At 41.5% G+C, this 18,932-nt stretch overlaps 1 protein-coding gene across 1 annotated transcript in view; it reads left to right on the top strand.

Moving 5' to 3' along the window:
* Nucleotides 1-4,332: 4,332 nt before the first annotated feature.
* UBE2N (ubiquitin conjugating enzyme E2 N) overlaps nt 4,333-18,932 on the top strand; it is a 42,002-nt gene continuing 27,402 nt past the window's right edge. The window contains exon 1 of the mRNA XM_055394059.2: nt 4,333-4,490. Within this exon, the coding sequence (XP_055250034.1) occupies nt 4,461-4,490 (30 nt within the window). The 5' untranslated portion in view covers nt 4,333-4,460. The remainder of the gene's footprint in view (nt 4,491-18,932) is intronic.

Here is an 18,932-nt window from a genome sequence, read left to right as displayed (position 1 = left end):
ACGCAGTGAACCTCTGAAATATCTGTGGGAGTGGGTGGGGAAGGAACAGGAAGCACTAAAATAGTATTTTGAGGAGTAAGATTTGCATAGGAGTCCTCGAAATTCTCCAATACAGCATTCTTGGGCCCTCTTTCCTGTATTATAGTGCAAAGGCCCTTGGAGTTTGAGTTCTGAAAGGAGCAGAGCCTGGAAAAAATAAAAAAAAAACCTGGACAAGAAGGGCGTCTGATGAAGAGCCAAAAAAAGATTAACTAGCTAAGCATTCTGCCTAGCGCTGTTCAGTTTAGTGAAGCTAATTGGTTGCTCTTATTTATTCATTACCATGGACTGGCATCTTTTGAATTCTGAGTACATGGTATCATTCTTTCTCTTTTTTAAAAATTATTTTTTCTCTTTTTTCTTTAGTTGTATATCATTCTTTTTTTATGTATATATTTATTTGGCTATATCAGGTCTTAGTTGCAGCATGAGAGATATTTGTTGCATCACGTGGGATATTTCGCTGCAGCACACAAGTCTCTCTAGTTGTGGCTCAGGGGCTCACTAGTTGCGGCGCATGGGCTTAGCTGCTCCTTGGCATGTAGGATCTTAGTTCTGCAACCAGGGATGGAACCTGTGTCCCCTGCATTGCAAGGCAGCTTCTCAACCACTGAACCACCTGGGAAGTCCCTGAGATATCATTCTTGGACAGCATGTAAAGAACTTTGAACAGCTTTTAGACTCTTGAAATTAGTGAATTGGATTATTTTATGTTTTAAATAGGTAACACATTCAAAATCCAAAGGTTCCGTTTAGTTCAGTTCAGTCACCCAGTCGTGTCCAACTCTTTGCGACCCCATGGACTGCAGCATGCCAGGCTTCCCTGTCCATCATAAGAGTAAAGGTCTGTTTTACTACTGTTCTCCGGCTGTTTTGTGGATATCCTTATTTTATTTTTTCTGTATTTTATGGATATAGTAAGATTCTTAACCAGTTTTCTAACCTGAGAATAAACACTGCATCTCAGCCCTGTGGCAACCTGTCCTTCTAAAATATATCCTGTTCTACAGGACTTACATAAATCAGAAGTTTGGATTTTATATTCCAGATGAGTATAGTGTGAGCTGTTCTCAAAGGGAAAAAAAAGGGTAAAGACATTTATGTATATATATATGAGTGCACGCTAAGAAGCTTCAGTCATGTTCAACTCTTTGTGACCCTATGGACTGTAGCCCACCATGCTCCTCTGTCCATGGGATTCTCCAGGCAAGAATACTGGAGGGGGTTGCCATTTGCCGTGCCCTCTCCAAGGAATCTTTCAGACCCAGGGAGTGTCTCTTGCATTGCAGGCAGATTCTTTACTGCTGAGCCACTGGGGAATATATTATATATATAATATTTATCTAAGAGAATTTCATGCCATCAAACCGACCTTGGCCAAACAAGCTATACTGTCAAGTTTTTAAAAATCTGGTTTCTTAGGCTACCCTGGTGGTTCAGTGGTTAGGAATCTGGACACAGGTTTGACCCCCGGTTTGAGAACTGATATCCCATGTGCTGCTGGGCAACCAAGTCGGTGAGTCACAAATACTGAGCCTGTGTCTAGAACCTGCGTCAAAACAACGAGAGGCTGTGGCAATGAGAAGCCAAGGCAACGCAACTAGAGAAAGGCTGCATGCAGCAATGAAGACCCAGTACAGCCAAAAATACAAAAGAACTAGCTGCTAAAGTGCTTTACAAAAAATCTGGTTTCCTCATCAAGATTACAAAAATAATAGCCCTACATGTTATGAAGGGTTCTAAGTACTTAGTATGTATATTTGTGTGTCATTGAACTTTCACAATAAGCACATGAAGTACACTTTATAGGCGAAGAAAAGATGAGACAAGTTAAGCAAATTATTTTGAAATCTAGGTGGGGCTTCAGTGCCCTCGTCTTAACCTCCATGATTCTCATTATCCATTCTGATACAGAATAGCCAAAAGAAGGCACTGGAACATTTCTGTTGTTTGTTCAAACTCTTTTATTCTCAAATTTTAGAATCTATCAACATTACCCATGATGTTTACATGCAGAGTTCCAGGCTCAGCACTGACCTAGAAAATTAGCATCTCTGGAAAAGGGCTCCAGGAATGCTATTTTAACCAGCGTTGTGGATGATTCTAAGGCAGGTGGCTTGTAAACACCTTGTGACAAATCTATCTGTGGCAGTTTGTGTTTCTCAAAGTTGGCACAATCGTATTTTCTATCATATGTATACCCTGCTAGTTTCTAGAATTTTGCCACTCTTCTTTCAAGAGGCGGGGGCCATGTCCCCTAGTTTTCAAACTGGGTGGGTTTTTACGAAAAGAAGTCAACCAATAGATTATGGCGGGACTGATGCTACCTGATTTCCAAGGCTAGGTCAAAAAAAGAGGTGATTCAGCTTCCACTTCTGCCTGCTAGAACATTCCTTCTTGGAACCCAGCCACCAGGCAGAAGCCAAGGTTGTTCCAGGGAGAGGCCCACTTGGAGCAGGACTAACAGCTCGTACCAACTTGCCTGCTATGTGAGCCACCCTGAAAGTGCTTCTGGTTCAGTCAAGCTACCCAAGCTGACACAGCATGTAGAGAGATGTGTCTTCCCTGCCAAGCCCTGCCCAAACTGCAGATTCAAGAACTAAATAAATGATTATTGTCCTTTTCAGCACTAAATTGAAGCTGAATTTTTATGCACTAGATAACTGGACTAGAACCCTTCTAATCCCATATTTACTCTTCCTTTCTTCCTATCAAGGTGGCTTCCTGGACTTCTCTGAAATATTCTGCCAGTATCTCTGTCTAATGTCATTTACTTTCCCAAATTCTTCTAATGACAGAACTACTCATTTCAGAGTTCTAGCTATTCAAAGTTCTCATTACTGCCTTGAGGCTTGGTTTCTCATCTAAAAAACAACAGTAATAAGACAGCCTACCTTATACACTTTTATTAAATGAGATAGTCCATGTAATCATTTAGCATCACGCTAATGATATTTTCTCTTATTATTCTTACTAGGCTTCTTTCATTCATGTTCTCCATTCTTTAATGCACTAATTTTTTTCCTATAGCTCAATGCAATTCACAGGCTTTCTAGACCTGGCATGTTCTGACCAAGTGAGTTACATTCTTCTTCATCCTTAAGGATGCCGTCTCCTTTGAGGAGCCTTCTCTGACTTCTCAAGCAATTAATGCCTCTCTGTGTTCAAATAACATCTTGAAGGAACCTCTACTATCGCCCTTAATTCACTAAATTATCATTGTTGACTTGTCTCTATTCTCCACTGTATTCTTAAATTCTTGGAAGGCAGGGTCAGCCTCTGTATCCTCACCCACTAACACAGCACCGGACACTTTTTTAGTCACCGTCTGCTCTCTGTGATACTGGGCTAGTAAACTCCGTAGCTAAGTAGTTAAGGGGTCCACGTTTTGGCAGATCTGCCTCGGAACAAGACTTCGCACACAACCTTGGGAAAAGTGAATGTCTCTGAGCCTCATCTGTAAAGTGGAGGAAGCACCTTAAGGTTGCTATGATGAGAAAGTAAAATAATACCACAAAAAGTCCATCTCAGAGCAAGCAATCAATCATTAGGGTGTTACGAAATGGTTCCCCAACAATCCAATTTTCCGGTACCCTCACTTTAATCCTCCTTTAGCACCCCGGCACTCTAAGGGTAATCCTTCTTTTAGGGATTACTCTCTAATCCTCCCCTAGGTCATTCCTCCAGCGATCCAATCGGCAAGTCAACCGCTAGGACCAGGCATTCAGAAACCATTCTTCCCCGCCCCCAACTCTCTCCAAATCCTTTTCTTTTAGCTTTTCTAGGACTAAGGGGCGTATAATTGCTCGACTTATGCGAAATTTAGGCACCGAAATTCTGGCTAGAGTTTTACTGGAAAACTTTCGAGACCCTACTTGGGAGTTTCGGTGTCTCGCTTCCCTTTGAGGAAGGAGCCCGGGATCAGTTTGACCTATCTTCTGCCCACCGCCAGCCCAGACCGCGCGCAGGGCAGCAACGCTGAAGGAGCCAACGAACGGATGAACGGGTTACGTCGGCGGCCAGGCCTCTGTTACGTCGCCCAGCGGCGCGGGCGTGGCCGCGGATAAGAGGCCTGCGGGGCGCGGACCACTCGGTGCCCCCAGCGCGCGGCAGGTTCGGCCACGGGCGCCGGAGCTCCGCGCGGCCCGCGCCGCCTCCCCCAAGTCCCTGCCCCGCCGCGGCGCGTCACTTCCGCCACCCCCAGGCCCGGGCTGGGGCGGGGAACGCGGGGGAGGGGGCCCGGTCCGAGGGAAGCCCGCCCGCGCCCGAGCAGGAACTACATTTCCCGAGGGGCCTTGGCGGCGGCGGCGGCGGCGGCGGGCGCGGCAACGTCCCCCGGAAGTGGAGCTGGGACTTCCACTCGTGCGTGAGGCGAGCGGAGCCGGAGACGAGAGCAGAGGCCGAACTCGGGATCTGACAAGATGGCCGGGCTGCCCCGCAGGATTATCAAGGTAACCGCCTGGGCCTCCCGGCTCCGCTCTTGCCCTGTCGGCAGGCCGGGCGGCGCGGCCTCTCGCTTTCTCCGGCCTGCGGCCCGCGGTCGGAGGCCCGAGGCAGCGCGGAGAGGGTTTGGATGCGGCGGCGAGGGAAGTCGGGTGTTGGGGAGGGGGCGCCGGGGAGACTTCCGGCCGCAGTGGGGCAGCCGGGTGGCGGCGATGCGGGGCCCCCAGGAGGCCGCCCCGCGAGCGGGGAAGGCCTGGCCGGCGCCTCGGCGGAGGGTGGGGCTGCGGTGTTGCGGGGCTCTGGTTTTGGGCGCGGGCCTCCGCGGCCTCTCGGACCACCCCAGAGCAGAGGCCGCGGGCGCGCGGGAATCGCGGCGGGGCCCGGACCCCGGGCAGGGGTTGCGGCCCGCCGCGGTCGCTCGGCCTCGGAGCCCCGTCTCGGCCGGGGCGGGAGGGCAGGGGTGCGGTAGCCGCAGGTTCAGAATGAATGAACCGGGAGGGTGAGGCCGGGCGGGGCCCTGTGCCTCAGGAGGCGGCTCCGGGAGGGCCGCGCGTCCTGCAGCGGCCGGCACATGCTCGCCCCTTGCTTCTGGCGTCCGGGGACGTGGGGGCTCCGCGCCCCGCCGCCCTCGCTTCCGCGATCTCCTCTGCTTTAAATGCGTTTCCGTTCGTTATCTCAGCGAAGTGATTTTACTCTGCTTGGCAAACTCTTCTAGAGCTGTTTCTGTTTAGAGGAAATAGTTTTAACGCGAGACTGGGCGGGAATTGGGGGAGAGAGGTAAGGGGGGCCTTGTGAAGTATTTTGCCTCTGGATTTCCTGAATTTTATTAAAGTCGTTTTTTGGTTTCTTATGACTGTATACTTTGACAAGTACGAATGGAACCATAGAAAATTCATCTTGGTTTTGTAAGTTCTTTACAGAAACATCAAATGCTCAGATGTTAAATGTTCCTTGAAATCCACGAAGACAAAACCTTGAGAATTTTTGGTCATTTTTAATGAAGGAAATTAGTTGAACCTCTGTGTTGCTCACTATGCGAGTTCAGGTGCCTAAATTGCAAAAACATTTGTTTGCTATAACCTGGTAAAGGTGTATTTAACCTAACTTGTCGTTAAAGTTTGGGGGAATATGCAAGCTAAGTGAAGTGATAGACCTGTTGAAGGATGATGTATTGTGTAGTTTTTCTGCAGTTGCAGTGAAATATATCTGAGATGGGGTGTCTCTGACCTAAAGGTTCTTGATTTAGAGAAATACGACGTGTTTTGTAAGGTAGAAAGTCTTACTAGAAAGTACAGAAGTAGAACAGACTGTCATTGTGCTCTGGAGTCTGAATGATATGACCCTTCGTAGTGTTGCATAAAACAGACCTTCATTCTTTGTATTAAAGATTTGTTTTCAACTCTGTCCAAGGCAGTTTAATGGCTGTGTGCTTTGGAGGGTACTTACGGTGTGGTTTTAGTTGTAATAAAATCGCATGGCCTCAATGGTCATGTTTATTGAGGCCCCCGTAGAATATGAGGAATGGAGGATAGGGTTATACACCAAATATCATTGGATTTTTATTTGCTGTTATTCAGTTTATCGACTCAGTACACATTGACATTCAAGATAACTCTCAAAAATACATAATGAACTAAAGACTTAGATATATTTTTCCATTTTTGCTTAAGGCTGGATATATTCTGCAATAATATGAAAGCCTCGGATGGGAAAAATAAATTCTGTGGGACTTGAAGCAATAAGTTGAGGTCTTGGTGATAACATCTCTAGTGAAAGTTTCCTTGGTTTGGATTTTGTCTTGTAAGAGGTGATTTTACTTCAATGCCATTTATAGCAAAAGAAACTGTTTTCTCCAGTTTCTAGGATGGATTGAAAGATTATACAATTTTTTTCCCTAGTGCCCATGCTTGTATTATGTAGGCTTTTCCATAATTGGTGAACACGTTTATTTTTTATATCAGAATTAAGAAGTTTGCCTGTTTTCTGTCAACTGCAACACAAGTTTCTATGTGGAATATAATGGTGGTGGCAGTGGGGTAGCACTGAACGATGGGAACATAGTGTCTCTCATTGGCTGGTGTGATGCTTTCTGCCTCAAAAGATCCATTATTTACATTTGAAAAAGACTTCAACCACTTGGTACCTGCAGATATCTTGTGAGGTGAACGATCCTGTTCTATGGCCTAGAAACCCATTCAAAGGACTTTTCCTAGGGCTTTTCAAAGCTGGCAGAGAAGGCAGAATTAGGATCTTGACCCAGTGTGACCTTCCCTTGCCTCTTGTTATTGTGAAATGACATAATACATGTAAAAGTACCTTAACAACTGTAACTATACACATAAAGATGATTTTTAAAATTACTCTTCACCCAGTTGCCATTGCAGTCAAATTCCCATTTCTAATCCGGCAGCAAATTCTGTAGGCTCTATTTTTCAAATATCAGACAGTGAAGAGTCTGTCTGCAATGTGGGAGACCTGGGTTTGATTCCTGGGTTGGGAAGATCCACTGGAGAAGGAAATGGCGACCCACTCCAGTATTCTTGCCTGGAAAATCCCATGGATGGAGGAGCCTGGTGGGCTACAGTCCATGGGATTGCAAAGAGTTGGACATGACTGAGTGACTAACACACACACACACACGCACCCACCCACCCCTGAATCAGATACTTTTCCCTGTCTCTCTGAAACCACTATTCAGTTCCATCATTTGTTGCCTGGCCTACTGTATTGATCTTTTAAACAGCAGCTAGTGTTCAGTTCAGTCGCTCAGTCGTGTCTGACCCCCTGCGACCCCATGAATCACAGCACGCCAGGCCTTCCTGTCTGTCACCAACTCCCAGAGTTCACTCAAACTCATGTCCATCGAGTCGGTGATGCCATCCAGCCATCTCATTCTCTGTCGTCCCCTTCTCCTCCCGCCCCCAATCCTTCCCAGCATCAGAGTCTTTTCCAGTGAGTCAACTAGTCGCATGAGGTGGCCAAAGTATTGGAGTTTCAGCTTTAGCATCAGTCCTTCCAGTGAACCCCGAGGACTGATCTCCTTTAGAATGGACTGGTTGGATCTCCTTGCAGTCCAAGGGACTCTCAAGAGTCTTCTCCAGCACCACAGTTGAAAAGCATCAATTCTTCGGCGATCAGCTTTCTTCACAGTTCAACTCTCACATCCATACATGACCACTGGAAAAACCATACTTTTAAAAGTATAAATCTAGTCATTCTCCCACTCAGAACTCCACAAAGGTTTTTCATTGCATTTAAAATCTTGACTTTGTTTCCTCCTAGCTACAAGGGTCTCCATGCATCTGGGATCTACCTCCCCTGAGACTACATCCCGCATTTCTCTCCTTGGGTCGCCCCATTGCAGCCATCCTGCTGCTTTGCTGTACCCTGAACAGTAAGAGGCTCTGCATGTTCAGTCACAGGGCTTTCCTTCTGTTTATCACAGTGCTTACTTTGCTGTATTACTCAGTTCTTGACTTACATGGCCTGTCCTCCGAAAGGCTTACCTAAAACACGGTCCTCCCTCCTCCCCCATAATTGCTCTTTATCCCCTATTTCCCTCTCATAATGACACAAAGTTTTATTATTTACTCTTTGTCTCTACTCTCCATGAAACTCCACGAAGGCAGGATTTTGCTCAGATACCTCGAACACATAATCTACAAATCTAATGCCTAGACTTTGAAATACTGATTGAATGAATGCTATTCAATCTCTTTGGAAGAAAACTTTAGGAGAGTTATTCTATATAATTTATTGTTACTGCCTAGTAGATTCTATCTGAATTGATGTCTGAGCTGAAAGTTTCTAATTCTACCCATCAGTTCAGTTCAGTTGCTCAGTCGTGTCCGACTCTTTGCGACCCCATGAATCACAGCACGCCAGGCCTCCCTGTCCATCACCAACTCCTGGAGTTCACTCAAACTCATGTCCATCGATCCATTAAGAGTTAAAAATTTTAACTCTGTATCCACAGTTGTCATCTACATTATACTTTGATGACATGATGGATTAATATTCAAAACAACTGAGCCATAAGATTCATTAAAATCAAAGTCAGTCTTTTGTTGACTAGGAAGTACATAGAGCACCTTTGAAAAGTTTTGAAGGATATTTAGAGGAAGATTAAGACTCATCTGTTATTCAGCATTCTAGTTCCCCACCCCAGACAACCACAACTTTTATTGTATGTTTTTCCTGAAAGACCAGAGAGACTTTGTATATGTTTGGCCTGTTCCCCTCCTCCCCAAATAAATGGTCTTTCCAGGTGGCGCTATTGGTAAAGAAGCCACCTGCCAATGCAAGAGGAGGTCATGACAACCCACTTCAGTATTCTTGCCTGGAGAATTCCATGGACAGAGGAGCCTGGCAGGCTACGTACAATAGGATTGAAGAGTCTGACACAACAGAAGCGACTTAGCACACACACATGAAGTAAATACTATACTTTAATTCCTCCCTTTGCCCCTAAATATATCTTTGAGGTGACTAGTTTTTTTGAAAGGACTGCTTTGTGAAACCTTGTGGTTCGACCTTAATTTTACTAATTGCATATTGATAATTTCTAGATTGTTCCTGTATTTTGCTATAGTCTTACACAGTGATATTTTGCAAATATATGAGTTACACTAAATCTTGGCAGTTATGTGCTTAGCTTGAATTATAGAATTTCCTTTTCTTTCCTCTTTTTTCCTGGGCTAAACGTCTTTTAGTCTATATAAAAATGACTGAGCAATTAAAGCTTAAAGTCACATAGGGTGAAAGCGCCCTAAAATAAAAGGTCCTCCTTAATCTATCTGTCATAAAGAACCAGAGTTATTTTGGGAATAGATAAGAGATCTGTAGTTGCGGCTTGGTTAAAAACAAATTTATTTGTTTTACATGTTACATTGACAGAGTGACATTCCTTTAATTTTCTTCTCATAATTAATTATGAAATCAATAAAATATAGCCTAAGCAAACAGTTACTATCTTACTCAAGGAGTTGACTTATTTAATTAAAACCTAGTAAACCAACCTTCTGAGATTAGAGTTTCATCAGTTTTTCCTACAATTTATTTTTCTGTTTCGTGAGTTTAATTTCAAGTTCTTAAAAACATAATCTGATGTTGTACTGAGTCTTGAGTTCTGTTTTTTATTTTAATAATTTTTTTTAAAATAGGATTTTTTGTCACTAAAAGTGATACATATTTTAATATCATTTGATATGTATTTTATACATAAGGTAGTTTTTAGTAAGAAAAGTAATTCAGAAAACCAACCCCATTTTTAAGCCCTGAAAATCTTTGGCTGATAATGTTTTTTTTCCATTTAAGAAAAAAAAAGGCATGAAAAACTTACCATGATCTGAAGATGCACTTGTTATAAATTGTAGTGAAAGCATTTTTAGGAAGCAGATAACCCCATATAGTAAGAATATGAGTAGAAACAGTGTGGTTTTTAGCTCTTTTGGTTGTTGTCCCAATTTAAGAATCCTCTGCGCTTCTTCCTAGTACAGTCAGCTGTATTTTTTGCATATGACTTCTGGGGATTCAGGTTCCTGACAAGCTTATTTGTGAAATCCCTCGGTCTCCATGGATTCCAGGTTAGAGTCCCTGAACTACTTTCGGTAGTGATTAAACTTTCAGGCTGTATGGATATTGTTTAATATACTACCTAATGTTTTGATTATGGAATGTAGGCATAATTGAAAGTAGGTTAAAAATAGCAGTCAGTTGAGTTTTTTTAAGCTCCTCTTTGTCATGTACTTTGGTCAGCCCAGATTGATCAACTCTCACACAATAGAAATTGAGTTTTGTCATATTATTTAGAACTTCCTGAGTATCCAGCATTCTAAATAATTGTATCAGAAATATTTCTCATTTGCTTTGTTAGAGGTTCTGAGTTTTTTCCACACTTGTGATGACTTCCAGCTATATACAGTAGAGAACATTATCCTTCTACTTCTTTGATGAGGAGACTGTAGGCCAAAGAAATTGGATGACTAAGATTCTTGGCTGGCAAGTTAGTATTTTTACTTTTTTCCGTGTGCTGTCTATAGTGATTTGTTTTACCTGTGTGTAAGTGGATTTAAGAAGAAAATAGCTTCCCTGCCTTGGATTTAAGTAGTATGGATTCTGGAACATACATTTGAGTTTGAGTTATGGATGCATACACATTGTAGGAATTAATAGCAGAACCAAGGAAATGAGGATGGCATTCAACAGGGGCTTTGGGCGTTACAGTTCTAGTCAACACGGTTCCGATGTGGATGCTTAATGTTACATGATCTTACTTGCTAAAACCAAAATAGATCTGAAAGGCATATTGTATGTAGCAGTGTCACATTAAGAAATAAGGATTCTCCACACACACACACACCCCATATTAAAGATTTCTTTTTGGTTTATTTTCTTTGCAAATGTAATATAGGACATCAGTGTGGATTTACAAATTAGGAGATGAAAAATAGGGATTCAGTTAACTTCAGTTAAAATCTTAGCAGCTTTTTAAAATGCTTCCCAAATGAAGCTTTTTGTTTTTGGTCTTTTTAATGTTAAATAGTCATCTCTGATTTGTAGATTACGTAGGATGTAGGATCACCATAGTCTAAGAGTGAGATCTGTGGCCCTGGCATTTCTGGTGACAGAAACTATTAAACGTGTGGTTGGAAGAACTGGGGAACTGGGAATCTACAGAAAGAATTCTTCATTATCTAGTTTTTCAAGAGCTACACACCATTCAGGGTGTTGTATGTTTGTTAAAATTCTGAATATAGCTATTGTAAAATCCCCCTGAGGATATTTAGGAACAGACATTTTTGTAATTTAGAGTTGGCCTGTAACTCAGATGTTTCTGAATAAGTAGGATTTGGCTATAATTTGAAGTACATTTAGGTACTGATTTCAGAATATAATGTTGACATATTTTGCCTTTTTTTTTTTTAATTGACTATTTTGTCTTCATATTTTCAAACTCCTTTAATAGTATTCTTGTCTGGGAAATCCCATGAGCAGAGGAGCCTGGCGGGTTACAGTCCATAGGGTCGCAGAGTCAGACATGACTGAAGCGACTTAGTATGGGATAGCATTAGTTTTCATTGCTATCACAATATGCCAGTATCAGAGGTTTGGTCTGTTTTGGGCTAATCGTGTTTTGTTTTTAAGAGTCTTACAATCCAGTAATTGAAGGCTCTATAGTCTATAAAAATACTGGAAAGAAAGGCAATAAATGTTATCTCTGTGTCTTGAGACTATGGGTACTTTTTATTTCTTCATAGCTTTCTAAGATTTCTTTATAGTTTATACTAAGGAAAATGTTATTGCTGTAAAGTCAGTGTATTTTTAGTGACCTTTAAGGGTCATTGGGATTACCATCCCCTTTACCCACTTACCCTATTGTTCAGTCACTGTGTTGTTCAGTTGCTCTGTCATGTCTGACTCTTTGCAACCCCATGGATTGCAGCATGCCAGGCTTCCCTTTCCTTCACTATCTCCTCGAGTTTTCTTAGACTCGGGTCCATTGAGTCAATGATGCCATCCACCCATCTCATCCTCTCTTTCCCCCTTCTGCCCTCAATCTTTCCCAGCATCAGGGTCTTTTCCAAGAAGCTGGCCAAAGTATTGGAGCTTCAGCTTCAGTCCTAATGAATATTCAGGTTGATTTCCTTTCGATTAACTGGTTTGATCTCCTTCCTGTCCAAGGGACTCTAAAGGGTCTCTCCAGCACCACAGTTGGAAAGCGTCAATTCTTTTCACTCAGCCTTCTTTATGGTCCCAGCTCTCATATCCATATGTGACTACTGGAAAAATCACATTTTTGATTATATGGATCTTTGTTTACGTTGGCAAAGGAATGCCTCTACTTTTTAATATGCTGTCTAGGTTTGTCATAGCTTTTCTTCTAAGGAGCAAGCGTCTTTTAATTTCATGGCTGTGGTCACCATATGCAGTAATTTTTGGAGCCCAGGAAAGTAAACTCTGTCACTGTTTCCATCTTTTCCCCATCTGTTTGCCATAAGGTGATGGGACCGTATGCTATAATCTTAGTTTTTTGAATGTTGGGTTTTAAGCCAGCTCTTTCACCTTCATCAAGAGGCTCTTTAGTTCCTCTTTGCTTTCTACCATTATTTCTGCCATTAGAGTGGTGTCATCAGCATATCTGAGGTCATTGATATTTCTTCTGGCAATCTGGAGTCCAGCTTGAGCTTCATAATGCAAAATTCAGAGTTAAATTGGAGAAAGTAGGGAAAACCGCTTGGCCATTCAAGTGTGATCTAAATCAGATCCCTTATACACTGGAAGTGACAAATAGATTCAAGGGATTAGATCTGATAGAGTACCTGAAGAACTGTGGATGGAGGTTCGTAATGTTGTACAGGAGGCGGTGATCAAAACCATCCCCAAGAAAACGAAATGTAAAAAGGCAGAATGGTTGTCTGAGGAGGCCTTACAAATAGCTGAGAAGAGAAGTGAACGGCGAAAGAGAAAAGGAAAGATACACCCATCTGAATGCTGAGTTCCAAAGAACAGCAAGGAGAGGTAAGAAAGCCTTCTTAAGTGAACAGTACAAACAAACAGATGAAAACAATAGAGTGGGATGTACTAGAGATCTCTTCAAGAAAATTAGGGATACCCCTTACCATTGGACAGTGGCAAAAGTGGCTGTAGTAAGCTAGACAGAGCCCAAGGCCAAATTTCAGTCTTCTATAACATTGTGATTTGTCTGCCTTTTTAGTATCCATTCATAAAACATGTTTCAGTTCAATTAAATGGACATTTATTGAATGCATAGTATGTATTCACTAAATCAGGTAAACAAGACAGGTTTCCCTGTCTGGTGAAACAGAGTTGTAAAACAAGAAATTACTGTGAGGTTTGTTATGAAAGAAGGAAAACCTGGGGTATACCATAGTCAGAGGAAAGGTATCTGTTGAGTAATTTTAAACTTGAAGAGAAGGAGGGAGAGAGTGGACATAGGGAATAGTAAATACGAATACTGGAAGGTGAGAGAGAGAATGCGTAATATATTGCAGAAAGCCAGTATGGGTGGTGGGTAGTGCCTTATTGTAGTTTAGAAGCTTTTGCCTGAGTCCTGTTTAGTACTGTAGTTTGCCTCAAGTTGGAGTGCCTCTTCTGGGGCAGCAGGGTCCTCTCCTACTCTGCTGGGTCCCTGGATCTGGGGACGTTTGGAGTTCCAGTGAGAAAGAACTAAAAGAGCAGATAGGAAAATACATTTGAGATATCACTGCCTCAGACCATAACCACTCCAATGTGAGTTTTAAACAAGATTTTTTTCATTCAGTAAGCCGAAAAATAGAGTATCTTACACTCATTTACATATTAAATTGAATTTTGTGTTTTCCACTCAAGGGAGGGTATGTACCTACTTAATTTCCTCACTGCCTCAGAGAGACGAAGGAAAAGTACTTTCCAGTAAAATTCCCCCTATACTTGCACATACTGTTATTCTTGCTTTGGCTTTAAAGAATTCATTTCTTTTCATAGTGGATGGCACAATGATTCACAGCTATAAAGCTTTTGAAGTCTTTTACCTTTAGTTATAAAAGAGCTCTCCCCATTAGGTAATAACCGCCGCCCCTCCCACCCCCTGTGAAGTACTATCTACCCTGTCTTTATTGTGGTTCAGATAAGGGTTAAACTAAAAGTGCTGCAATCTCAATTCAGGTTCCTGCCACTGACTGTGATTGGAAATCTGAACACTTGGCCAAACGTTGTCTATTTCTTATCAGAATCTTTTCCCCCTTTAACTGGGCGGGTTGCTGATGTATTGAGTGGTAGGAACTAGACGATATTTTCTGTGAAGACTTGTTTATAATCTGAGCAGTTAGTTTATGGTTGTGCACCAGAACTATTTGGGCATTTATAAATTAAACAGTTGTCAGCCCCAGCTTGTTTTTTTGTTAGGTCTTGCCTTAAGACCTCCAGATGATTTTGTAGGGTGTACCTTGCAGAAACAGTGGCCTTGTATGTGCTTGGCCTCAGTGCGAAGATAGGTAGAATGCGGTGGAATTAAAATCACATGTAAGCTACCTTCTCATATATAGAAAACAAAGGCATCAGTGAGGACATTGAAGATGTGACATTCTGGGTGGGGAAACTCCTCCAGATTGGTATAAGGAAAGAGCTTTTTAGGGGGGTGACATTTGAGCTGAATTTTGAAAGAAAAGTGGGGTGTGGGGAGAAGAATTTTATTCCAGGTTAGACGTACCAAACTCTAGGAAGACACTTGAGCAGTGCTAAAACCGTAACGTGAGTCAGCACTTACTCGCCTGGCCCACAGACACTTCATATGCAGTCTTTTAATTTGAAGTTTTTTTCATTTAGAAGTGTAGTTCATGGATTTATAGTCATTCACTAAAAACCCAATTAATATAGTAATACAGAATGTTACATACTAAAAATAACCAAGTAATATGGATAATTATTTCCCCTTTACTTTCTTTTGCTATTCTGATCTCCACTTTATAGATAAAAATGAATATGAATATGAAAACTTACTGAATATGAAAGGAAAACCAAATGCTTCCATTTTTTGATGTACAAATCACATATCATAAAATTCACTCTTAAAGTGTATAATTCTGTGTTTTTAACATATTCACAAAGTTGTGCAGCTATCAACACTATCTAATTACAGAACTTTTTCATCACCTGAAAAAAGAAACCCTCCATCTTCAGCAGTTCTTCTCTCTCCTTACTCCCTCAACCCCTGGCCGCCACTTAGACACTTTCTGTCTCTATGTATTCACCTATTCTGGGCATTTCATATACATGGAATCACATAATATGGCTTTGGTGTCTGAGCATGTTTTCAAGGTTAATCCATATTGTAGTATGTATCAACACTTCATTCCCTTAAAACCTTTTTTTTTTGGCTGACATTTTTCTAAATAAATACTTTAAAGAAATTAAATGTTGAATGAAGCAAATCAGAAGTTTTAAATCTGTTGGTTTCATAAAACTAATCACATTTGAAATCTGCATTGCTCTAGAAAATTTAAGAAATTCCTTTAGCCTTATGAGCCATTATTATTTTTTTTAAATTGTCAATGGGCAGTACATTTTTATTTTAAAGACTGAATTTAGGGAATTCAGTGGTGGTCCAGGGGTTAGGACTTAGCACTTTCACTGCTGGGCGTGGATTCAGCCCTTGGTCAGGGAATTAAGATCCTGTAAGCCTAGCAGCGAAGCCAGAAAAAAAAAAAAAAAAAGATTGGCTTTTATCGCTGGATACTGAGAAATTTGAGCCATTTCTGGTAAATAATGAGTAGAAACAAGCATTGACTTTTATTTGTTTCAAGGATTAAGAAATTATGTGACCTTGACCGAATCAGTTTCTCTGGGCCTCCATTATATCTGATTCCTTTTTTAAAACTTTTCATTGAGAAGAAGCTATGATCATTTAAATCTTGGAACTGATTTTCCTTTTTGGCTTTTATAAATTAGCCCTTGCTGCTGCTAAGTCGCTTCAGTCGTGTCCGACTCTGTGCGACCCCATAGACGGCAGCCCACCAGGCTCCGCCGTCCCTGGGAGTCTCCAGGCAAGAACACTGGAGTGGGTTGCCATTGCCTTCTCCATAAATTAGCCCTTAAGCAATTCTCAAAAAAAAAAAAAAAAGGCACAACTGCTGAGTAGTAGCAGTATTCTGAAATTTTATATAGCTTTCCAGTATAATTAATAAGAAGGTCTTTGTCCTGGGTTTCAGGTCTCTCCAATCGCCTCCCAAGTCTACCTAGATGTCTTGAAGACATTTTAAAATCAGTTTTTATTTTACAGTGGAATGTGTTCATTTTGCTGCCTCCCCTCCCTTGCATCAGTACTCCAGTGTTTCTTTGTTAATTACGTTAACAGTAACTGAGTTGCCTGCCATTTACTTCTCTCCCCACCCCTTAGACATTCAATTTGTTACTAAGCCAATGGATTGAACCTCGAAATCCCTCTGCTTCTCCTAAGCTATTCCTGTTTCTCATCCTCCCAGTTGTCTCTCTGTGTGGGCTCGTCCCCACTCCTGTGCGTGTTTTGCATTAATCAGAGAACTCACCTGTCTTCACTCACACACGTGTGCGTGCTCGTGCTCTCACTCTCCGTTTCCACCTTGCCACGTGACTCTAAAAACACCCACTGTGAGCACGGCGAGCTTAGGCGCGAGTTCACATTCCTTGACTTGGCAGGTAAGGCTTTTTCACAACTTGGTCTTTTCTTCTTAGTTCAATGGCATTTCCTTCCTTGTCTCCCCTCTCCTGTACAACTTCTGATACTGATGGTGTTTAGAAGTTAAAATGATGTATTTTCTAACTTTTGAATTATGCCACGTTGGCAAGAGAACATCTCTTTTTAAAGCCTCCCTTCCCGGGACGGAGCTCCGTCCTTCTTTTGTCTCGCTTTTTATCTTTTATGTTTTTTCCTACCTCCTTTCGAAGACAATGGGCTGCTTTTCTGGGTGCCTGATGTCCTCTGCCAGCATTCAGAAGTTGTTTTGTGGACTTTACTCCGCGTTCAAATGTTCTTTTGATGAATTTGTGGGGGAGAGAGTGGTCTCGCCGTCCTATTGCTCCGCCATCTTGTTCCTTCTCCCAAGAGAACATCTCTCATATGAAGTGTTACTACCCAGGATTCTGTGTTGGTTGAGTTTGGGTTGTTTTTTCCCTCTCTTCTTAGAGAATAGTGTCATCTTGGTTATATTCCCAGCATCACGTATATTGTGGTTTAGAAACTAGCATACTATTTTCTACGTGAAAAGAAAACCAGGCATAAAGTTGAAGTCATTTGCTTTATTTTCTAGAATCCTATAAAGGCACTCTAGGAAACAAATGTCCTATTGTTAACTGAGTCATCAAGTGAAAAAATTAAAAAAAAATTTTTTTTTAATTTGAGAAATTAAAATTTTTGACAAAAATTGTAAATATTTAAAGTGTATGAGGTGATGTTTTGATGTATGTATACATTGTGACATGATTACCACAAGCTAACATCTGTCCTTACCTTTGTTGTTTTTGTTCTGGTGGTCAGAATACTTATTAGCAAATTTCAAGTATACAGTGTATTAACTATAGTCAGCTGTTGTACATTAGGTCACCAGAACTTATTTATCTTCTGAAAGTTTGTATCCTTGGATCATATCTTCTCTTTCCCTCCTCCTCTCAGACTCCGATAACCACCTTTCTAATCTGTTACCAGTTTTACTTTAAATAAAATTTTTTTAAGATTCTGCACATAAGTGACACCATGCCTTTCTGTGTCTGGCTTATCACATTTAGCACTGTATCCCTGGGTTCATCCACGTTGTTACAAATGGCAAGATTTCTTTCTTTTTTACAATTGGTGAAAATATACTTTAATTTGTTCTCTGTAATCAGACTAAACGGAGAAGGCAATGGCAAGCCACTCCAGTACTCTTGCCTAGAAAATCCCATGGATGGAGGAGCCTGGTAGGCTGCAGTCCGTGGGGTCGCTAAGGGTCAGACTCGACTGAGTGACTTCACTTTCACTTTTCACACATTGGAGAAGGAAATGGCAACCCACTCCAGTGTTCTTGCCTGGAGAATCCCAGGGACGGGGGAGCCTGGTGGGCTTCCGTCTGTGGGGTCACACAGAGTCGGACACGACTGGAATGTATGTTAATATTTTAAACATTAGGAGTATTAGTATGCTGCGTATCAACTGTGTTCCTTATACTGATTGTTGACAGGTATCTCTGTTGTTTATGGCAGGTTAAAACAAATATTTGAGATAATTTTTTCTGCTTGGTACATACCAGCTATTTCATTTTGCTGTTAGCTGGCATGTATAGTTAGAATGCTTTAATTAAAATATTTGATTTTAATATATAAACACACTAACATTCATTTTTATGAAAAGATTGTGTCCCCCCCCACACAATTTATTGTTTATTTATTTAATTTTTGGGCCTCTCCGCGCGGCATGTGGGATTATTTCCCCAACCAGGGTTGTAACCCACACCCCCAGTGGTGGAGGCATGTAGTCTCAACCACTGGACTATCAGCAAGTCCCAAAGATTGTGTCTTTTATAGCCCCAGATACATGTTGCAATCCAAGTCCAAAGATTCACATTATAATTATAAAATTGTAGGTGTTTTACATTATCATACTGTTTATTCTGTCATTTATATTATAGAGTTAATCATACAACTTATGTTAGAAAACAGATGTCTTGGAAAAAATGTGATTGTGAACTACAGAAATGTTGGCCATTTTGCTCAGTATCAAGAGTCTTATTGTTCTCACATCTGCTGAAAATGATTTATAGTGAAAGTGAGAAAGATTGAGATGGGATATTTGTATCCTCTGGCAGGAAAATCACCTTCCTTAATATTGATGTGTGCAGCATGCTTTTTTCTTTAGATTATTTTTGACGTCCAAATGTGTGAAATTGTTACCTCAAAGTATTAGCAAGCTGTGTACAGAATTGCTGGACCCTAAATCTTTC

The sequence above is a fragment of the Moschus berezovskii genome, chromosome 6, assembly GCF_049115385.1.
Source record: "Moschus berezovskii isolate FMDL1 chromosome 6, NW_MosBer_1.0, whole genome shotgun sequence".
NCBI classification, from domain to species: domain Eukaryota; kingdom Metazoa; phylum Chordata; class Mammalia; order Artiodactyla; family Moschidae; genus Moschus; species Moschus berezovskii.
This window is presented reverse-complemented; position numbering and strand designations above follow the sequence as displayed.